This window comes from Haliotis cracherodii, unplaced genomic scaffold (assembly GCF_022045235.1).
Source record: "Haliotis cracherodii isolate W230 unplaced genomic scaffold, xgHalCrac1.p SCAF_11, whole genome shotgun sequence".
Taxonomy (NCBI): Eukaryota; Metazoa; Mollusca; class Gastropoda; order Lepetellida; family Haliotidae; genus Haliotis; species Haliotis cracherodii.
The window spans coordinates 10,628,488-10,652,028 of NW_027266266.1; the positions used below are offsets into that span (position 1 = coordinate 10,628,488).

At 42.4% G+C, this 23,541-nt stretch overlaps 1 protein-coding gene across 13 annotated transcripts in view; it reads left to right on the forward strand.

Annotated features, from left to right (window-relative positions):
• The window catches only part of LOC139456210 (neurofibromin-like), a 97,685-nt gene that overhangs the window by 69,424 nt on the left and 4,720 nt on the right, over positions 1-23,541 (forward strand). For 6 of the 13 annotated variants that reach the window (XM_071237775.1, XM_071237772.1, XM_071237779.1 and 3 more), the window contains 24 exons: positions 1,172-1,339; positions 1,807-1,939; positions 3,175-3,321; positions 4,346-4,510; positions 5,319-5,420; positions 5,979-6,116; positions 6,778-6,840; positions 7,119-7,236; positions 7,591-7,774; positions 8,080-8,167; positions 8,490-8,576; positions 9,132-9,251; positions 9,742-9,859; positions 10,117-10,257; positions 11,520-11,776; positions 12,561-12,622; positions 13,116-13,230; positions 13,917-14,036; positions 16,745-16,825; positions 17,581-17,721; positions 18,325-18,451; positions 19,299-19,430; positions 20,078-20,376; positions 22,466-22,708. In XM_071237775.1, coding sequence (XP_071093876.1) covers positions 1,172-1,339; positions 1,807-1,939; positions 3,175-3,321; positions 4,346-4,510; positions 5,319-5,420; positions 5,979-6,116; positions 6,778-6,840; positions 7,119-7,236; positions 7,591-7,774; positions 8,080-8,167; positions 8,490-8,576; positions 9,132-9,251; positions 9,742-9,859; positions 10,117-10,257; positions 11,520-11,776; positions 12,561-12,622; positions 13,116-13,230; positions 13,917-14,036; positions 16,745-16,825; positions 17,581-17,721; positions 18,325-18,451; positions 19,299-19,430; positions 20,078-20,376; positions 22,466-22,708 — 3,349 coding nt within the window. The remainder of the gene's footprint in view (positions 1-1,171; positions 1,340-1,806; positions 1,940-3,174; positions 3,322-4,345; positions 4,511-5,318; positions 5,421-5,978; positions 6,117-6,777; positions 6,841-7,118; positions 7,237-7,590; positions 7,775-8,079; positions 8,168-8,489; positions 8,577-9,131; positions 9,252-9,741; positions 9,860-10,116; positions 10,258-11,519; positions 11,777-12,560; positions 12,623-13,115; positions 13,231-13,916; positions 14,037-16,744; positions 16,826-17,580; positions 17,722-18,324; positions 18,452-19,298; positions 19,431-20,077; positions 20,377-22,465; positions 22,709-23,541) is intronic. The other 7 variants (XM_071237774.1, XM_071237780.1, XM_071237783.1 and 4 more) reach the window with 5 other exon arrangements.

The window sequence follows — 23,541 nt, forward strand, 5'->3', positions numbered from 1 at the left end:
TTATTATGGCAGTATCATCAAAGTAGAATTCAGCACATGGAAAGGTCATATAGATTTTGGTTACATTTAAATAAGTGGTTTAATATTAGAATTGGTCTTCAGTAACCCGTGCTTGTCATAAGGGGCGACTAATGGGATCGGATGGTCAGGTTCGCTGACATGTTGCTGTATATCATTGTATCCAGTGAGATCAGTTCTCATGATATCAATCACTGGATTGTCCAGATTCAATTACTAACAGACCTATGTAATTTGATGGAATATTGCTGAGTGCTGTGTTATACAAGAAACTAACAAAACGAACAGTGGGAATAACGGAGGATTTGTTTCAGTCTTGGGTTCGTGAGGGACACAGCTACACATTGAACCCCTGTGGAATCTGGATCAGAGAATGTCCTCAGCAACCTATCATTGGTCATAAGAGGTGACATGATAGTTGGCTGGGAGAGGGGGCACTTATTGGAGCTGGGTGCTTTTAATGCACAGTCAAATAGTTACAGCCCTTCTCATATTATCCTATAACTTTATTATATTTATATATTAATTGGTTAGTGTTGGCAGGAGAAAAGTGTTCAAAACATATCTTCTTTTTCCACATTTGTATAATCTTGGGTTGAATGAACGGTAGACCAAGAACTTTAAAAGGAAACAAGCATCAGAGACTGGAAATGTGAGGTTTCTGCTGAAGATAAATGTCAGGCATTTACATTTATATTTCAAATTTTTTTTTTCAAATCATTCTTCTTGATTTCCTCAAAATGTTAAGTAGTTTTTGATATAAATTTCCAATAGGTTTTAATGATAGTATTTGAAATATCTTATTTAGTTCAACTGCGACTTATTTTGCTACATTTTACTTATTTCAGGTCAGAAGAATTAAGAAACCCATTGCATTTCAATTTAATTTTTTTCACATTTCAGTTTTTCGAGTCTGTGGATTCGTAATCCAAGTTTGAAAAATGTCTGGCCCTAGTAAGGTTGCCAATAATGTATCGCTGTAGAGGTGGTTGGGTAGATTTGTGGTCATAGTGTTGGTTCGGCACACCAAAGGCCTGGGTTCAACTCGCCACCTGGGTATAATGTGTAACACCTTTGATATGGCTGGAATAATGGTAAAACTTGCTCACTTGTATAACTGCTACATGTATTTCCTTCCCTTGTCTGCCACAAGGTGGAGCAGTATGGACATGACAAGCACCAAGTTTGAGGAGATCATGTCCAAGCACAACATGCACGAGAAGGATGAGTTCAAGTCTCTGAAGAACCAACACATCTTCTATCAGGCAGGAACGAGCAAGGGAGGAAATCCTGTCTTCTACTACATCGCCAGGAGATACAAGTCAGTAACTGCTTGGGTCACCAGTTTAAAATTGGAAATTTAGAATACTCATTTCTACTGGGTATTTACCAGCGGTGTTCATGTATTCATGTTTTGTGATCTTTTGACTTTCTATCCATCTGTAAAACGTCTGGTGTTGCCAATGTTGCTTCTTCCTTCAAAGACTGGGGTGTGGCGGGTGGCGGGTGGCGGGGGCAGTCAGCTAATGTGACACAATTTGCTGTGTAGAGATTTCATTTGTACCTTGGGCACACCAGAAAGCTATGATGGTGGGTTAGAATGCTGGTTCGCCCTGATAGTGTTTCTAGGTCAGTACCATCCCCATGCTCGTGGGCTTCACCAAAGTGGTAAAAGTCTGAGACCTGCATCACTTCGGGCTTTCCTCCCACATCAAGCTGACACGCTGTGATATAACAGGAATAGTGTTCAAAGGGGCTTTAAAACCAACTCACCAGCTTCTCTTTCAGAGTGGGTGAAATTAATGGCGACCTTCTGATCTACCACGTGCTGCTCACTCTCAAGCCCTTCTACCACAAGCCCTTCGAGCTGGTCATAGACTTCACCCACACATGCTCTGAGAACCGATTCAGGGTAAGTATGGTATGTTCCACTGTTTATTCTCCTGCATGATCTTCTCTGCATGATTGGTGGTGAGTGCTGCTCTGCATGACTGGTGAGTTCTGCTCTGCATGATTGGTGGTGAGTGCTGTTCTGCATGATTGGTGGTGAGTGCTGCTCTGCATGACTGGTGAGTGTTGCTCTGCATGACTGGTGAGTTCTGCTCTGCATGATTGGTGAGTTCTGCTCTGCATGATTGGTAAGTGCTGCTCTGCATGATTGTGAGTTCTACTCTGCATGATTGGTGAGTTCTGCTCTGCATGATTGGTCAATTCTTCTCTGCATGATTGGTGAGTGCTGCTCTGCATGATTGGTGAGTTCTGCTCTGCATGATTGGTAAGTGCTGCTCTGCATGATTGGTGAGTGCTGCTCTGCATGATTGGTGAGTACTTCTCTGCATGATTGGTGAGTGCTTCTCTGCATGATTGGTGAGTTCTGTTCTGCCTGATTGGCGAGTGTTGCTCTGCATGATTGGTGAGTACTTCTCTGCATGATTGGTGAGTACTTCTCTGCATGATTGGTGAGTTCTGTTCTGCCTGATTGGCGAGTGTTGCTCTGCATGATTGGTGAGTGCTGCTCTGCATGATTGGTGAGTACTTCTCTGCATGATTGGTGAGTGCTTCTCTGCATGATTAGTGAGTTCTGTTCTGCCTGATTGGCGAGTGTTGCTCTGCATGATTGGTGAGTGCTGCTCTGCATGATTGGTGAGTACTTCTCTGCATGATTGGTGAGTGCTGCTCTGCCTGATGGGTGAGTGCTGCTCTGCTTGTATGTCTGGTGAAGATTCCTCCAGAGTATTGTAATATCTAGTAAGCTTAATGCTATATTCTGGTCTTAGAGTGATGGTGACTGGATTTTGTATGAATGCAATGTACCCTGTATGCTAACAAACTATATATTTATCTGCTTCTTGCTAACATTCTCAACAAGTAAAGCATTAAGTGACAGAATAACTATAGTAATATGAAAGAACCGAGTGACAGAATAACTATAGTAATATGAAAAAATCTTCTTGAGTGTTCTTTAACTTCTTTGAGTAGTATATGATGTAATGTGAAAATTTTCTTTTCATTATTCTTTCATTTTCTCCTATCAATCAAACTGTAATTTTGATCACCTTCCATTTAAATGTTTTGTTGGACAGACTGATGAGGCACTGTGGTACCGGGCCCAGGTTCAAGGGTTGTGTGAGTCTGTCTACTTGTTGTTTGTTTCAGACCGACTTCCTGTCAAAGTGGTTTGTGGTGATGCCAGAGAACGTGTACCAGAACATCGTCGCCGCCTACATCTACAACTGCAACTCCTGGGTACGCGAATACACAAAGTACCACGATCGCATCCTCGCACCTCTTCGCGTCAACTATGTAAGTGGATTAACACTTGTAACATTTGTTTCTTCTTTAACTCCGCACTCAGCAATATTCTAGCTGTATGACAGCGGTTTGTGATTGATATCATGAGCATCAATTTGGGTACGATGACATGCATCAACCAAGTCAACGAGCCGGGCCACCCGATCCTATCAGTGGGCTCTTACGTCAGGCATGGGTTGCTGAAGACCTATTCGAACCCAGATCTTGACAGGTTTGTAACATTGTTCGTTAGGGATATTACAGTTGTAAGCTGCTGTAATAATGTTTTGTTTTTATCAAGCTTGTTGGCTGCTCCTGGTGAAATCACTCAACTTGTTGTCATGTATCATGTTAATTGACCTCGGAAATAATCTTGAACGCAGTTGTAAACCATTTCACCTTTTTCACCATTTCATCTCAATTTTTTGTCCAAAATGGCGGCCTAATTTGATCAAATGCTGTGGCTTGTTTATACAGAAGGTGTGATGTGATGTCAACCGCTGTTTTTTCTTGATTAGCTTTAGGATGCTGTGACTGTGGAATATTGCTGACTGGAGTGTTAAACAACAGTCAAACTGAATTTAGCACTTTGGTTTTGTTTGATATACTTTAACACTGAGTGGTGTCAAATCCAGGTTCCTCAGTCCTACAACACTCACTCTGAAACGAATTATAAATGTCTACTTCCTTTGAATACCCTACCTCTATTACATCATTGCCATAAGTTGATATTTTTGCTGTCAATCACACTATACATCAATTTAAATTGTCAACAGACGTCCACTTTGCTGTCAATCTATCTATATAGTTGTGAGGTAAATCCTATCCCTGACAGAAAACGCAACTGCGCATGCACAGGGTGGGAAACGATCACTTCTTTCCTGTGTGTCCAGATGTAAACAAGCAGAGAAACATTGCTGATCACATCTGAACAAGTGGTTACAATCTCGCTATACATCTTCATGTTTGACTGTTACTACATAGTACAGTAGCTGCACTTCAAGGGGTATAAGACTATAAGCGTCTTTCTTGACAGAACAACCGGAAGCTTAACTTCATCGATCATCCGGCCAAGTTGAACGAATACATCGACCCTGACCAGCAGAAGTTGCCAGGGACAACTGTCTCCCTGGAGGAGGATCTCAGAGTGTTCAACAATGCTCTCAAGCTTTCCCATAAAGACACTAAGGTTGCCATAAAGGTAAACTTTCATTAAATGACTACGATGCCTACATAGCTTGACTTTTGTAAGATTCTTTGCAAAATGATCAAAGGCGCTGAAGGTACTTTATCCTACAATAAAGTATACTTTTTGAGTGTTGTCATAATGGGCTGACGTGGTGATGCTGTTAAAGTTACCTCCCCTGTGATCTAACGTTTCCTTGGCAACGTTACCATTATTCGATCATACTTGTCATTCAAGGCAATCTTCACCAAATATCGATCGGTGAAATAGTTTCTTTAGGGTTACAAAAATAAAAGAATTGGTTCTCAGGGAATGGCTTTTGAAAATATAGCATGGGCGGTTTTTTTTTGGTTTTTTTAGGGGTTGTTTAAACTAGTATGTAAACAAATCGACAGCTGTGCACCATAACCATGGGAACAACAACATACACAAACATACAAACTCCTATGGCCGCCATGACCCTCACACATGATGCGTAGTAAAGGGAAGTAACTGTGTGCTATATTGGATCTCATTATTTTTAAGTATTAGGATTTTTTATTTTTTTTAAATATGGAAATAAAAACGAAACATGAGGCAGACTTTATAATGATGCGGGCAGTGCCTGAGAACCAAGACTATTATTTTTTTTAGCCTTAGACTTGTCAAGTAATTAGTTGTTATTCCCTGAGAAGAAGTATGGCAGGGGGATGTCAACCAACTCCAATGCTGCAGTGTTAGATTCGTTTTGAAAACAACTTGTAAAATAAATGGTATCAGACCGCCACTGTTGATGTAATCTCTATGTACCCTCACACATGTTTGTGTTGCATGTGTATTCCAGGTTGGTCCAAATGCCATCCAGGTGACGTCCTCGGAGAAGAGCAGAGTATTGGGACACCAGGTTCTCCTTAATGATGTCTACTATGCTGCGGAGATAGAGGAGGTGAGACTGCCACTGTCCATGCTGGGAGACAGCAATGTCTTTGTGTTAACCCACAATTTAGCTTTGTGGTCTGGTTTGTAGAGCCTCTGCCTGCAGAGCAGGTCAGTTTGATATCCGGCTGTCAATGCAAAAGATGTTAAAAGACTTGTTACCTGCCTGGAACTTGGCATTAAGGGGATAAAATAAGGACCTGTTTCAATATACTGTGTCTGAGTGGGGTATCCATGTTAAACTGAATTCAATCACTGGATAGTGTGGTCCAGACTCAATTATTTATCGGCTGATATCATAGCTGGACTGTTGATGAGTGTTGCATTAAAAAGCAAACAAACAAACAAATCATAATATGAATCACTGGTTTGTCTGGTCCAGATTTGATTATGAACATGCAGCCTTGATACACATGGATTATTGCTGACGGCGAAATTACACACTGACATTGGAACAGTTATGACAGCATTCAGCACTATCCAGCTATTGCTTGTGGATTTAATTAAAAGGTTTGTGAAATGGCAGTGATATATCATGTCCTAACACAGTGCTCATATTGTCTTCCAGGTGTGTCTAGTAGACGACAATCAGTTCACACTGACTATCGCCAATGAGAGTGGCCCTTTGTCTTTCATACACAATGACTGTGATAACATTGTCCAAGCCATCATACATATCAGGACTCGCTGGGAACTCTCACAGCCGGTAAGATCTAAGTACATCCAGATATATGCTATATTGAATATCTAAATTCGGGCACATTTTAACATTGCATACAATGCAATAGTGTAAAACTAAGCATTAAATCATCTTCAGTCATGTTCATGGTCCTGTGGGGTGGTTGGGTAGTATAGTGGTTAAAGCGTTCGCTTGTCATGGTGAAGATCGGAGTTCAATTCCCGACATGGGTATAATGTGTGAAGCGCATTTCTGGTGTCCCCCCACCGTGATATTGCTGGAATATTGCTAAAAGCGGCATAAAACCATACTCACTCACTGTCCTTTTGTTGGTGAAGTACAATTCTCTATAAAGGCAGTGTAAAAGAAATACCCAAAATTTCATCCCAACACCAAGACTGGCAACTTTGCAAATTTATCAGATAAAATACTGCCAGTCTAGAATTTTATTACACTAATGAGCACAAGTAATAAAAGGGTAAACCTAAGAATAGTACTGTTTAATGTTACTTTTAAAAAAAAATACTAATATGGTGGATTGCCAAGTTAGTATTTTAACTCTTGACCATCTGGCGTGCAACTTTTCAAAATGGACCCTCTGTCATCAAAATAGACTGTCGTGGACTGTTGGGCAGGTGGGAGGGGCTGTTATTTGCAACTCTGTTGATTTGTGTGTTTTCCTCCTCAGGACACTGTGGCAGTTCATACAAAGATCCGCCCTAAGGATGTGCCCGGAACGCTACTGAACGTGGTGAGTAAAAGGTTCACCATATATATCACAGAAATGCTCTTTCACTTTGAATCCTAAAATTTGTTGCTTTAGTGGTCACATCATTGTGAGAACGTCTGGTAGTAATCACCCTGTATTGTCTGACTGCTATTCTATTTTAGGGGAGGTGGGGTAGGCAAGTGGTTAAAGCATTCACTTAATGCTGAAGGCCTGGGTTCCATTCCCCACATGGGTAGTTCAATGTGTGAAGCCCACTCTGGTCATTCACTCACTCTTTGCTTTGCTTTGCCTGTGTCCAGGCTCTCCTGAATCTGGGCAGCTCGGACCCCAGTCTCCGGTCAGCTGCCTACAACCTGCTGTGTGCTCTCACCCAGACCTTCGACCTGAAGATAGAAGGTCAACTACTAGAGACCAATGGTAAGAGTGACCTCCCTTAGATAGAAGGTCAACTACAAGAGACCAATGGTAAGAGTGACCTCCCTTAGTAATCATTATTGCAAGCTCCTTACAGCAAGTCTCTATTCTATTGATCATCAGAGTTACCTCAACAGAGTTACCTGCAGTCTCAATCATTTACGGACTGCCATCATCTTGCTGGAATATTGCTGAAAGCAGAATTAAGCAGCAAAACAAACACTGTTTGATCGTGAGCTGACTCAGGTCATTGACTATTAACAGATTATTGACGCGCTGCTGAGATATTGCTGAATTGTTTCTGACTGTTGTGTACGATGCATTTACTCACTCCCTCCTGTACCTTTGTGTGTGCAGGTCTGTGTATTCCTGCCAACAACACCATCTTCATCAAGTCCATCAGTGAGAAGCTGGCGGAGAAGGAGCCTCACCTGACGCTGGAGTTCTTGGAAGAGTGTATCCAGGGCTTTGGGAACTCCAACATTGAGATGAAGCACTTGTGTCTGGAGTACATCACACCCTGGCTGCCCAACTTGACCAGGTATAGTCACAACAGATGCCCTTGAGGGGATTTGGGTTAGAGTAGGTCCCCAGCAACCCAACTTGACCAGGTATAGTCACAACTCATTCAATTTGCCTGGCAAGCAGCATAAAGGGAATAAAACAAGGACTGATGGGTTTCAGAGTCAGTATACTGTCTGAGTGGGGAATTCATGTCAAACTCCTTATCGTAAGAGGCGACTAATGGGATCGGAAGGTCAGGCTCTTGAACATGACATTAAACCCAATTTCCCACCCTGTAAGCAGTGGATGTCTTTGTAACCACGGCTGTGTTGTTTGTGTTAGGTTCTGTAAGCAGTGTGATGAAAACAAGAGGCAGAAGGTGGCGCTCATACTTGACAAACTCATCACCATGACGATAGAGGAAGAAGAGGTGAGCAATGGCAGTCATGAAGCTAGTCTCATGTTTGTCTCGTGCAAACTGGAAATCATAAATCAGTTTTCTGATTTAACAGATTTTGTATATCGATATGCAGGATGCAAAATGATGTTTGATTATAATTTCTTAAAATAATGTTTCAAAATAGTTCCAGTAAACATATTTATCAGTAGCTGCTAAATTTATACTCAAGCTGCCGAACAATTTTGTAGACAAAAAATGACATTTGTCCCAGTGCCCAGTGCTTACCATAATTACACTTAGTACATGTCATAAGTGTTTGAGCTGTGTTATATGTGACCTTCTTCCCCGCCAGATGTACCCATCCATCCAGGCCAAGATCTGGGGCAACATTGGTCAGATCGGGGACCTCCTCGACATGGTGCTAGACAGCTTCATCAAGGTATGGAAAACCAGCAGTACTTCACATCCTTGGGATTCAAGGTTGAATATGCCCCTGGCTTGTCATAAGGATTGACAAAGGCTGACCTGAGTATTCAAGGTTGGATATGCCCCTGGCTTGTCATAAGGGTTGACAAAGACTGACCTGGGTATTCAAGGTTGAATATGTCCCAGTGCCCCTGGCTTGTCATAAGGGTTGACAAAGACTGACCTGGGTTTTCAAGGTTGAATATGTTCCAGTGCCCCTTGCTTGTCATCAGGGTTGACTAAGGACAATGGAGTTGTTACAAGGTGTAACCTGGCTCATTATGTGCTCCAATTTTTCGTTCATAAAAAATGCCGCGGCATTATTCGACATCCATTCAGTCACTCCTTACCCAAACTGATCTGTATGATATTTCACAGATGAGGATCGATCCAATTCTGAAATGTTTCTCCTTGCACCTGGATTTTATTTATCTTGTCTAGAATGTCAGTGTAAGTTTATTTTGTGACATCAATTGTTGAATGAGATATGGATTTGACAGACATGTTATGTTGATTGATTTGTTTTCAGAGAAGTGTCACGGGTGGTTTGGGGTCCATACAGGCGGAGATAATGGCAGACACAGCAGTGGCACTCACCTCCGCCAACGTCCAGCTGGTGTCTCGGAAGGTCATCGGTCGCCTCTGCAGGGTCAGTCTCGGTTGTTATACAGCAGGCCTGTAACCAGTGACTACATGGGACTAGATACTTTAGTGTTGTGTGATTAGAGGTTAATTTAATTCTGAATAGTTCATGCGAATATCCTACCTCGATTATATCGCTGCCTAACCCTGTATTTTATTGTCACCACATGATAAAAATCTTTAGATTTTCAACAGAAGTCCTCTTCACTGTCAACTATTCATTGACAGTTGTGCAGACAATAGTGTCCTACTGCTAAGTGCTGTTTCAAGCGCAAGGCGGGAAATAACTTCTTTCCTGTGTGTGCTAGCTTAATTTGAATTAGAATTTCTCTTTAAATGATCGCATAGTAGCTTTTTTTGTTGGAATAATAGCTGTTAAGAGGTTATATATGTTTTGCTTGAATAACCGACTTTAGCGAAAGCTTATTGTATCTTGTAGTTGTAAAAAGGCATTATGATCAGGCCCACCCTTATGCCGGTATTTTTTGTCTCTCCAGCTGATTGACAAGACATGCACGTCACCCACTCCTACACTGGAGCAGCATCTGATGTGGGACGACATCGCCATCCTGGCTCGCTACCTCCTCATGTTGTCTTTCAATAACTCACTTGATGGTACGCAGGGCCTCGTTCTACAAAACCGTCTGAGACCTAAGTGGATAACACTTCCATACTTTACTCTCGGCTTCAGGCCTCATTCCACATAGTGATCGTTTCAGATGAGAAACCCCCTATTTTTGGTAACAGACAATATGTTTTCAAAAAAGATCCCAGCCCAAGGATCAACTGATCTGTCACCGTGTATTTTCCAGTTCCTCCTCATGTTGGTAAGATTTGTGTCCATCAATGAGCCTGCCTATCTTCTGTTTCAGTTGCTAGTCACCTCCCATTCCTCTTCCACATCGTTACTCTGCTAGTCTCCACGGGACCGCTGTCGTTGCGGGCGTCCACACACGGCCTCGTCATCAACATCATCCACTCACTCTGCACATGTTCACAACTACACTTTGGGGGTGAGTTCAGACCTGTGTCAATTGTGCAAGTTGTTGTTTAACTGCTTGTTTCCATTAGGCCATAAAAAATGATGAAAGAATTGGTTCTCAGGCAATGGCTCTTGAAAATAAAATGCGGATGGGCATGTTTTGGTTGTTTTTTTTGTTGTTCCAAATAATGTGACCAAATAAACAGTTGTTAACAACCCACCTGGGAAAGGGTCTTCCTATATGAACGTATTCCTTGATGAGTATTCCTTGATAGTGGAATACAGAATTTGGCTACCGTTGGACTGGAATATTTAAGGACGTTTTTGAATTTTTTTAAATGGAAATAAAACTGAAACCTGTAACGAACTGTATGATGATGCGAACAGTGCCTGAGAACCAAGACTATTATTTAAATTTGCCTTACAATACTTTCTGTAGCAATTGTTTCAATACTAGCAAATAGTACATGGAATAATCTCTTGCTAAGTGTCTATATTATTGAGCTGCCAGTATGAGCTTTATGACTATTCGTTAACATCATACAAAATCTCCAAAAAGGGAGTTGTGATTCAGGATTCATACAAATTTTATTATGCTTTTACGATAGCATATGTTTGCTTGTCTCAAACTATGGATGATATTACAGGGATTTATCTGAGATTCCAATATAAGTACCTCTGTCAGGCAAGGAAAAAAATTGGTGTTTTGTTCACAAGTGGGATTTTCTAAACATTACTATTTTCTTAAAGTTTGATGTATTTTAAAATTGATTTTGAATGAAATATCAAAAACTAAGCATTAAAGCCCCTTCCTCATTGTTGGTCCTGTTGCCAGGGTAATACAAGTTACCGCTGTAAAAAGATACCATTTTAGATACAACTACTCATATTATAACTTTTATTCCAATTTGGAGGGGCGGTCGGGTAGCCTAGTGGTTAAACAGTTCGCTTTCCCACATGGGTACAATGTGTGAAGCCCATTTCTGGTGTCCCCCCGCAGTGATATTGCTAGAACATTGCTAAAAGCGGCGTAAAAACTCACTCATTCCAATTTGGGTACCTCTACTGGCATTTCTGCACATTTAGGGCCAAATGTAAGCCTCAGAGAAGTTCTAGATAAATCCCTGCATTACATTATTAGCAGGAATATGTGATTAAATGATCCTCATCACTAAGAGAGCTTCTATACTTGTGTTAGATACCCATGTCAAGGAATCACATCACTACATGATCTGACTCCGCCAAACGCCATGCTTTTCATGTCTTTAACAAGTATCAATATTCCACACACAGAGAGCCCAAATTCAGACAATCGATCTCTCTCCCCAGAGAGCACCCTCCAGGTACTCAAGCTGAGTCTGGCGGAGTTTTCTCTCCCTAAGTTCTACCAGCTGTTTGGGATCAGCAAAGTTAAGTCTGCGGCCGTCAGTGCCTTCAGGACCAGTTACCGCCCGGGGGATAGATCGTTCACCATGTCCCCGCCCGAGAATGAGAAGATGCCTCTAAGTTCTCTCGAGGCCATCGCCGACGCCTTGCTGGAGATCATGGAGGTAGGGATGTCATGGATGAAGCAGGGAGTTACAGGAGGGCCGGGGATGGTGACATCCTCTATATCTCCAGTGCTTCGGTAAACGTTCACTCAGCCCTGGTTCCATTCCCGTGGTTCTCGCAATCTGAAATGATCTGCCCTTGATTTTCATTTGCTAATTTGATTTGCTTCGCGACTAATGGTCCAATCAGAATGCATGTTACAAACTAGCCTCAAATTGGATTGGCGATATCAACAACATGGTGTCCAGTCCCATGTTTACAATAGAGTTTGCGAGAAGTTCAAGATTGAAAAACAGACTGACACCCAAAAGAAATGTTGTTTTTTTATGTCCATCTCCCTTTCCCATTTTTTCCCCTTATTGTGACATTTGATTGGTTGGTAAAATAGTAACAACAATCAAGAGTTAAGATGACGAGAACCACGAGAATGGATCCAGGGGTCAAGTGTAGATTTACTGAAAAGTGAGCCCTGGAGATTCAGAGGATGGAACGATGGAGGGTGACATATGATGTGTCCAAGATCTGATCTATTCCAGAGCAATCATATATATACACTGCTATTTCCACAGACCTGTAAGATGTATTCAATATCTGACCTATTCCAATATTGACCATTATTCCCCACAGACTTTTGTGATGTGTCCACTGTAACACCTATTCCAGTGCCCTATTTTACACTATTTCTACAGTCCTGTATGATGTTTTCAAAATCTTGACCTATTGCAATCTTGTCCACCATAATGCCTATTCCAGTGCTCTAATATACACTGTTATTCCCCACAGGCATGTATGAAGGATATCCCCAGCTGTGAGTGGTTACAGCAGTGGACTGACCTAGCCAAGAGGTGAGTAGAGCAGAGGCATTAGTGTTAGATGTTGCCTTGGCAGTATGCTGTGAGAAAGTATTGAGACTTGCTTCAGATTTAAGTCAGCCTTGTCATCATGTTTGTTGTTAGCCTGGCACATTATAGGTGCCCTGTAGTCCAGGGGAATCCGGTGGCCACGATGGCTGTTGATACCTTGGCACAGAATGGATCATCAGTTCCCCAGGGGAATCCAGTGGCCACAATGGCTGTTGATACCTTGGCACAGAATGGGTCATCAGTACCCCAGGGGAATCAGATGGCCACAATGGCAGTTGATTGTGTATATATTTGTAAGGGGATCATTTGGTCAGACCAACTTTGAGAGATCTTTCCTGTACAGATTAGGTCTATAATCGTGATTATTATTGTGATGTTCATTTACTTCTTTCATCCTAATGTGACTACACATTGGCATCCATGATGTAGATTAAATGGATACCACTTCAACATATTGATGCTTTCCTTTTTTCAGATTTGCATTCCAGTATAACCCAGCCTTGCAGCCAAGGGCCATCATTGTGTTCGGGTGCATCAGTAAGTCTGTGACTGACTCTGAGGTGAAGCAGCTCCTTAAGATCATGATGAAGGTAAGTCTAGAAGCATCCTCTCGCCTGTGTACAGGTGACCTGCCCTTCTGGGGATTTACATTTGGTCCCCAGCAACCTATGCTGGTCGAAAGAGGTGACTTAAAGAGTCCTGAGGTCAGGCTTAGTGACTTGGTTGATGACATGTCAGCCTACCCCAGTGGTGTGGATCATTGCTCCCAAGACCCGTGAAGATCCGGGGTAGTTTAGGTCTTCAGCATCCCATGCTTGCCTTAACAGTCGATTAATGGGATCGGGTGGTCAGGCTCAGTGACTTGGTTGATGACATGTCATCATACCCCAGTGCTCTAAATGTCAATCACTGCATTGTCTGGTCTACATTTGATTTGTGCTACTACCATCATAAAATTGGGGAATGGGCCGGAATTGGTTTCAGCCACCCATGCTTGTTGTGAGAGGTGACGGATGGGACCAGGAGGTCAGACTTGCTGACTTGGTTCATACATGTCATCGTATCCCAATTATGTAGGTTGATGCTCACGATGTCAATCACTGGATTGTCTGGTCTAGACTTGATTATTTACCGATGGCTGGAATATTGCTGAGAGCTGCATTAAACAGCAAACAAACAAAACATGATGACACAGATGAACAGTAGTTGTGATAAGATGAGTTATGACACAAGGCCCTGGCCCTGATAACCCCGACCTGATTGCTCCCTTCTTCAGGGCCGTCCTCCCTATTCCTTGACCTTCACCCACACCTGTACTCTGCAAAGTTTCGGCGAGAAGTCGGACTCCCTACAGGACCAAATGGGCCCCCGACGAACCCAGCCATCTTGCATTGAGGTACACTGTTATCATGTGCTGTATCATCATGGTCAAATACATGCTTTTGTTTCTCTTTCTATTGCAGGTGTTCAAACCTTTTAATTTTCAAAATACATGGAGCTTCCCATGTCCGGTAATCCTTGTTGCAATTCTGATAGTTCTGAACCTGATCCCTTGCTCTCCTGTTGTTCTTTCTGTTCCCCTGCTTAAGAATGACTTTCATTTTAGCTTAACATTTTGATTAATTTTCGGCTGCACTGCTCTGTGGGACCAGTAGAGCATCCGGAACCTTGTACTGTCCCTCATCCCTCCTGTCCTTGGGCAAATAGTGTGATGGAAATATGGTGTCTAGAAAATGTTTTGAAAGTTCAGTGAGACCTTATTTTGTCATACAACTCAAAAGAAGACACCAGGACATTATCCCCCGCCAAAAAGTGGAAGAGGGATATAAGAATCGGTGCTGTCCATCCATCCTATCATCCATCCATCATGATTCCTTTCCAGAGCAGAACTCCAAAACCATGAGACATATCTTAAACAACCTTGGTACATACATAGGTCTAGTGGTGAACTGGTGCTTTTTGATGGTTTTGGATTTATAAAAATTGTTTTCTAGCTTCCATGGCAACAACTTTGACTTAATCTGTCATGGCTTGTGGGTATTGCAACACAGCCTTCCAGTTGTGGGTGTTCTTTTACTTGTTTTGAGTAGTATATATTAGGAATAAAATAAATACCCACCCACCACCCCCCGATATATGATAATTATGATGCCGAAACACACTCGGCTAATAATCTCAATTCACATTTTGTGGGGCTAATTTTAATCTATTTTTGTCAGACTAAGATGAGTAAACAAAATTAATAATAAGTAGCATATTTGGCTCATGGAAATATCGGTTTGACAGGTTAGTCAACAAGGTAATCATGTTTTTGACAAGAAAAGCTAAATATTCTCTTTAGTATAGTGTATGCCGGGGCATGGGTGGCCCAGTCGTCTAAGGCGCCGCGATTCGCTGTGCAGAGATGCGTCCCTTGGGCTCGCCAGAAACCTATGATTGTGGGTTCGAATCCCAGTTCGCCCAGATTATATTTCTAGGTTTGTCAGCACCTTACCCGTGCTTGTGGGTTTCACTGAAGTGGTAAACATCTGAGACCTGCATCACTTCGGGCTTTCCTCCCACATTAAGCTGACACACCGTGATATAACTGGAATACTGTTAAAAGCGGTGTTAAACCCAACTCACTCACTCACTAGTATAGTTTATAATGAACTAAAGTGTATGTTAAGGCAGCCTCATGATCAACGCTTTGTCCAATATCATCGCTCCTACTTGACTGAACATATGTTATATGTTTAATATGTTATGCAAGGGTTTAAAAGTCATATAGCTGGATTATTGCTGCGTGCAGCATTAAACGACAAACAAACGAATACAAAACCAGACTTTGTCATGTATAAATGTTTGGGGCTTCATTGTCAAGAATGATCAATCGATATGTGAGCTGCAGTGCCTCAATTTAACACTTTTTTATAGTATGGTTACATCAGAGCTACAGATAAGCTGCGTATTTGCGTAAAATACCCCAAAAATATAAACACCCAATTCCTTTCAATAAACTGGCGTACCGAAACACAGTTATGACAGGAAAATCTCTAATGTATAAAAACAGCACACGTAAATACCCAATGAAGCTTTTTCAGCATACGTACAACAGAGCTAAATTCCAGAACACAATTACGAGCTGATTGACTTTTTGAGTCAAGCCTATATTAGGACCGTTATATACATCTAAAACATTCTTTCTTTTCTTTTTTAATCTCAAAATGTTTACTCAGTTAAGGGAAAACCCAGAAGAGTGATGAATAGATGAGTGAAATAATATTGGTTACCCAATGAAAATTGTAATAAACCAATTAAAATAGAAACCATCGAGTAAAAACTCAATTGCTCAAAAAGTTATCTGGAGCTCTGTTACATGTTGAAGTATTTAGGGGTGTTTCGGTTAACATAGAAAGTTAGGCAATAGCTCATTATAAAACCAGTTGAGCACAGTCCCACTTTACAATGATTTGTGCAACAAGATGTGTAGAGCTATCACAAGTAGTTCATACCTGTTTGCTGTTGTACTGTGGCTTCAGTAGTGTGGTTTGCTGTTGTGTGGTCAGGAGCTGTGTGTAGTTTCACAGCCTGTTGCCTGTATAGTAGCATTGTTTATAAAAACTCTGGAAGAAATGTCATCACAAGCCCTATATGTCACTAATAATCCATGCTTTTCATTTTGGGCTAAATATGCATGTAAACTCTCTCTCTCTCTCTCTATCTCTCTCTCTCTCCCTCTCTGTCTCTCTCTCTCTCTCTCTCTGTGGAGTCTCTTTCTGTGTGGAGTCTCTCTCTCTCTCTCTGTCTCTCTCTGTCTCTGTCTCTCTCAGTCTCTCTCTGTATCTCTCTCTGTCTCTCTCTCTCTCTCTCTCTCTCTCTCTCTCTCTCTCTCTCTCTCTCTTTCATCTGTATATCACGGATAACAGTACCAATAAAGAGGAAGATACTTTTGTACTTGGTTTTACATTGTTACTGAAGATTCAGTGTTAAAATACCTCAGAATTTAGGTAAATAGGTTTAAGCAAAGAAATATATTTGAACAAAATGTTGATTCTTTATCCCAGTTTGCCTACAATGAGCACTAGCCTAAAGTCGTACACGAGTCAATGGTTTGATTTGCAGGCCCTGGAGTCCTACACCGACCTGACGTTGATCGAGGCTGTCGTCATGTGTCTCACCAGGCTACAACCCATGCTGAAGGCGGTAAGTAACGCAATAATGTCCATCTCCTTGGTGACTGACCGCCACAGCGGTCTAGTGGATAGGACGACTGCCTGGAGATGTGAAGGTTGGGAATTCGATCCCCTGCTATGTCATACCAAAAGAAGTTGATATGTGGTACTTTTTGTTACCCTGCCTGGAACTCGGCATTAAGAGTCTAAAACAAGGCCTGGTCGGCTCTGGAGTCAGTGGGCTGTGTCTGAGTGGGTCATTCGTGTAGACTGAGGAATGGTATCTGAGTGGGCTAGGAATATTAAAAAGGCATTAGCCTGGACAGTCTTTCTCTCTTCACTCACTCACTCACTCACACACAGCTATATGAGTGCAATATTCTTGAACATGATGTTAAGCAGCACCTCAACTCAACTCAACTCAACTCAACTGCTTGTCCAAGACCATCCCCCTTGTTTATATATGAGGCTTTGGGACTGTTCATTGGTTACTCTCAGGGAAACTTGGATTCTTTTGAATGGATAATTTATTCATTCTTGAAATAGTGAAAATGTAATGTTGCCTCATATAAAAAGTTCACAGACAAGCTCCATTCCCTCCCACCTCACCCTCCCCTCAGAATAATAAATTAGTAATTTATTATAAATGTTGGGGTCATTTTTCAAAGGTACTCAATGATAGGTTAAGTTAAATTTTATACTTATTATCAGTTTAAAAAACAAACAAATTCTATTCTGCGATCTGACAATGGCAGGAGATTGGTATACTTGTGTCACATATTTCAGGAGTCTCCAATCCACAAGTTCCTGTTCTGGGTGGCAATCTCAGTGCTGCAGCTGGATGAAGTGTCACTGTACGCGGCGGGACTTGCCCTGCTGGAGCAGAACCTACACACGCTCGACAACATGGGGCTGTTCGAGAAGAAGGTAGGTTGGGGAGGAGAACTGAATAGCTGTGTTATGTGTGGGTGGTAGACTGGGGAGGAGAACAGAATAGCTTGATTTGTATGTTGGTGTTAAAAGTGGAGTACATGTAAGCAGGCTGAAGACTGGGGAGTAGAACAGAACAGCTGGGTTGTATGGTGGTGTTTTTTTAAAGTGGAGGACCTGGGAACAGGTGGTAGGTTGGGGAGGAGAACAGAATAGCTGGATTGTGTGTTGGTGGTAGGTTGGGGAGAAGAACAGAATAGCTGAATTGTATGTTTCTTTTATTTTTGAAACGTAGAGGATCTTTAGGGACAGGTACTTGGCTGGGGAGAACAGAATAGATGGGTTTTGTGTTAGTGGTGGGTTGGGTAGGAGAACACAAAAACGAGGTTGTTTGTTGTGTGTTATTTTAAGTGGAACAGAGGTAGGTGGGGGAGGAGAACAGAATAGCTGCTGTAGGGGAGGAGAACAGAAGAGCTGTGGTAGGTAATAACAGCATGATGGTGTTAAACAATGGTACACCTGTGTCGTGTTTATGTCAATGATCAGGTCATGCTTGTCATGTTCATGTCGATGTTCATGTCATGCTTGTCATTTTTGCAGTCCCTGGAGAAGATCATGATGGAGACACGGGAGCCCCTGGAGTGGCACTTCAAGCAGCTGGACCACTACATGGGCCTCAGCTTCCAGTTCAACTTCAACTTTGCTCTGGTTGGACATTTACTCAAAGGTGGGGATTCTGTAATATCTCGTAGCTGAGAATTGTCATCTTGCGTGTTGCCATGATTATGAACAGACCTGGGTGGCCCAGTCATCTAAGGCTCCGCAATTCTCTGTGCAGAGTTGCATCCCAGGGGCATGTCAGAAACCTGTGATTGTGGGATCGAATCCCTGTTTGACATGATTATGTTTCTAGGTTTGTCAGCACCATAACCCCGCTTGTATCACCAAAGTAGTAGATGTCTGAGACCAGTGTCACCCTGGTCTTGCCTCCCACATTAAACTTAAACACCTCTATATAACTGGACCTCCTCCGTGGTCTAGTGGTAGAGCGTCCGCCCGAAGAGCTGAGGGTCTGGGGTTCGATCTCCGACCGTGTCATACCAAAAGATGTTAAAAGATGGTACTTGTTGTTACCCTGTCTGGGGCTTAGCATTAAGGGGCTAAAACAAGGACTGGTCGGCTCGGAGTCAGGATACTGTGTCTGAGTGGGTATTCATGTTAAACTGCGGCATGGTATCTCAGTGAGCTAGCACTATAAATCGGCATCAGTCCTGACTAGTACAAGCCGCCACACAAACAAACACACGTACAGGCACGTCGCTATATAAGTGCAATAATCTTGGACGCAACGTTAAACCCATTTCACCTCACCTCACCTCACCTATATAACTGCAATACCGTTCAAAGCAGCATTAAACCTAACTGACTCTGAACCAGTCCTCCTGTTTTCAAGTATATTGTGATTTGATGATGCAGCTGGCCTGTATCCCAGGTGAGACCATTTCAGTTTTTTTTCTGTATTTGGATCTGGATTTGACTGATTGGTCATGTAATGCAATTTCTTCATGTGTCAGGATTCCGACATCCATCCCCCACGACTGTGTCCCGGACAATCCGCGTCTTGCATCAGCTTCTCAGTATTACAGTGAAACCAAGTGTCAGGGACAAGTTTGAGGTGACCACACAGACTGTGGCATACCTTGCAGGTTGGTAGTACTGTGTTGTTTGTGTTGATTGGAATAATCTCTCAATATGATTCTTCGACCTTTTTAAAAAACATTTGGAACACAGATCTGCTGACCCTATTTTCCTCAAACTTTGAAAAGAAATAAAAATCCAAATTTACAAATGTTTTTTTAAACGTCACACTCACAAAATTATTCAGTGTTTAAAAATTGATCAGATGTAGAACATATGTTGCTCAATTTGACATACATATTTCGCCAACTTGTTCAGTCAAGAAATTCTTTGCATAATATATCTAGAGTTATGTCCCTTGTGCTTGATACACAGACTTGCTGAAATTAATTCCCTTTGTCTTCCGAAAAAAAAGATATTTTTATGCTCAAGTATGTTTCATAAATTGTTTTTAAATATAACTTTGCGTAAATAACTACATTGTGAATATATTAACATGGTCTGGTCGCTATATGCCTGAAATACTGACGATACGACGTTAATTTTAACTCACTCACACTCTGAAATAAAACAACAAAAAGCAAATCTTCCAGTTGACAATGGCACTAAAGATGGCAATTTCATATATATTTTTTTCTCCTCGTACAGATGATATTTGTTGAAATGTTTCGTGATCCAGTTTTGAAAAGTATTAACATTTGATGTCTTGCTTCAGCCTTAGTGTCGGTGTCAGAGGAGGTCCGCAGTCGATGTCATCTGAAACATCGGACAGCCAACTATATGATATCGGAGTCCCCATCAACAGAGAGTCTGAATACTGAGCTGTCCTCTTCCCAGGGGGTGTCCCCCTCTGCTCCCCCTCCCACCACCACTGTAGTCACACCCCCTCAGAATGCCCCGCCCACGACTGCCTCCACCCCTCTCCCCCGGAGACAAAAGAGCTGTGACCTTCTGGACCAGAATGCAATGACGGCAGCGCGTATGGGGAAGAATGTGCAGCTCACCCAGAGTCAGGTAGGTGGCGCTGTGTTGCTGTGGCTTGCTTGCTGCTTGCTAGACTAAGCTAGTCATGTAGATATAGAAAGGAAGCATGATCTATCAGCATCACAGGCAGATGGAGTAGAGCTAGAATCTACTACACAATGTAGTGTGGACTTCGATTGAATAGCGGGCTAGATAGTGAAGGTTATTGATGGTAGACCACAATGTGAGAGCATGGCCTGAATCTAAAGGCTAGATAGTGTCTAGTATGGATCTAAAGGCTTGATAGTGTGACTGAGTGATGCTTGACCATATTGTTAGAGCTTGGCCTCAATCTATTGGCTAGATAGTGGGGCTGATTGATGCTAGACCATAATGAGAGCATGGCCTCATTCTAATGGCTAAATAGTGTGGCATAGTGATGCTAGACCATATTGTTAGAGCTTGGCCTCAATCTATTGGCTAGATAGTGTGGCTGATCGATGCTAGACCATAGAGCATGACCTCAATCTAATGGCTAGATAGTGTGGCTGATTGATGCTAGACCATAGTTAGGGCATGTCCTCAATCTAAGGTTGGATAGTGGGGCTGAGTGATGCTAGACCATATTGTGAGAGCTTGGCCTCAATCTAATGGCTAGATAGTGGGGCTGATTGATGCTAGACCATAGAGCATGGCCTCAAACTAAGGCTAGATAGTGTGTCCAACTAGGGCTAGACAACTCTTGTGGGCATGACCTGGAATAACAGGTTAGATAGTGTGGCTGACTGATACAGGAGCAGAGAATGAAAATCGAGGACACACTGATCCGTTGACGGGATTAATAAGATTGTAGCACTTTTAGCATGCCTGTGTAGTGTGGATTTAGAGCAATACCAGTACTTTGAGAGTTGCCATGAAGATTGTAGAGGTCTTTCAGTACCTCAGTTTATCAACTTGGTGAAACTGTTGTGCATGTCTCGATGATAAAACAGTGTAATTTCGACCCTGTGAATGTAGGACTTCTTCTATAAATGAGTGAGTGAGTGAGTTGGGTTTTACGCCGCTTTTACCAGTATTCCAGTTATATCACGGCGTGTCAGCTTAATGGGGGAGGGAAGCCCGAAGTGATGCAGGTCTAAGACGTTTACCACTTCGGTGAAACCCATGAGCACGGGTATGGTGCTGACAAACCTAGAAACATAATTGGGGAGAACCAGGATTCAAACCCACAATCATAGGTTTCTGGCGTGCCCAAGAGACGCAACACTGCACAGCGAATCACGGCGCCTTAGATGACTGGGCCACCCTTGAGCCCGCGTCAACTGTAAACTAGGTTTCTGGCGTGCCCAAGGGATGCAACTCTGCACAGCGTGGCCCCCTTCTATAAATGAAGTAATACATACAGGTTCATACATACGTATTTGAGTGTCAGGTCACCAGCTGATTATTATGAGATTTAGTTCATGAGGTTCATTTTTTGCCTACGTCTATACTGAACACAAAGAAGTGAGGGATAATGAAATATTTTTATATACCGTACACATTTAAAGAAACGCAGTATCCCCACATATATCCCAAGAAATATTCATGATCCCCAATTAAGTTTGTTCAGTGTGTCGGTATAGATCTGTCGATTGTTGCAAAATTATTGTCGTCAGATCTCTAGATATTACTTTTCATAGTAATTAGCCCTAGGTAAATGAAAAATGTGAAAACACAGTTCTTACCTGTATTGTTAAATGTATTTGTTGCTACAGCTGTCAGTTAAGCCATAGGACAGCCGATTCAATATGAGGCTTTATGTCTTTGTCATGGTCTCATTTATGTAATAAATAGACCTGTGAAGATCTGGGCTAGAATAGGTCTTCTGCAAACCATGCTTGTTGTATGAAGCGACGAACAGGATCGAGTGGTCAGACTTTGTGACTTTGTTGATGCATGTCGTCGTGTCCCAATTGCGTATATCGATGCTCATGATGTCATGATGGTCCTGACTTGAGTACGGTGTTAAACTACAAGCAAACAAAGTTATAAATAAAAGGAGAAACATGACTTACCTTTAAGAAACTTCAAGTTACTGCTGCAGAAAATTTCTTTTTCTGCTACCAGTGAAATGAATGACATTTTCATCTCAGCAAAGTTCAAACACCTGTTGCAGGGCAAGAGCGTCAGCCTTGACCTTGATCAAAATTCACGGCCGCCGCTGACGAAGTTCCGCAGCAGTTCCATGCCAACGCCAGGCAGCAACAAGCTGGAGTCCTCCAAATCAGCCATCCAGCAGCCGCGCAGTGGGCGGAGCTCCGTGTCCAATGAGAACAACGTCCTCCTGGATCCGGACATCCTCATGGACTACCCCACACAGGCTCTTGTCCTCACGGTCCTGGTAAGTCTCTGTCTGGGTGGCGCTGGGGTAGCCGTGGGGTTAAACAGGGTGTTGACATCCTCATGGACTACCCCACCCAGGCTCTTGTCCTCACGGTCCTGGTAAGTCTCTGTCTGGGTGGCGCTGGGGTAGCCGTGGGGTTAAACAGTGTGTTGACATCCTCATGGACTACCCCACACAGGCTCTTGTCCTCACGGTCCTGGTAAGTCTCTGTCTGGGTGGCGCTGGGGTAGCCGTGGGGTTAAACAGATTTTAGAAGAGCTTTGATTAACCATGTCCGATGAAAAGTGCTTGATTCTGACATTTTAAATGGAAGTGCTTGAATTTGTTTTGTTGACAGTTGTTGGAAAGTGCTGGAATGTGAAAAAAATCTATTAGCAAATTTGCTATTGAAAATCGTTATCGTTCAAGTTTCAATGCATTGTTTGCTTCCTGTCGCTTAAGAAAGACTTATTCTGTCAGTCATAGGTTATGTACGTTAATTCCATTGCACATTGTATTCCTAGGTAAAGTTAAATTAACTTGAGTTGCACTTGAAACTTTAGACTGCTTCCCGTCCTGCAGCAGCCCAAGAGGAGGGTCGGGGAACCTGTCATTGTGTTTAAGTCATGGGAAAGTGTGTTTTTGATCGCGCGTGTGTTTTAAAGTACCAATGGGTCTATGAAACAAGGCATTGTGTTAATGCTGCAGGAAGGAAATTGATATTGGTACAATGGGGGAAAGTGTGCTAAAGTCGCACAGACGAAGCAGTCAGCACCAAAAAAGCAGTCATTGGGATTAATTTTACAGAATTTGGGCATTGTTAAACGCGAAGAGAGCCCTTGAAAACAAAT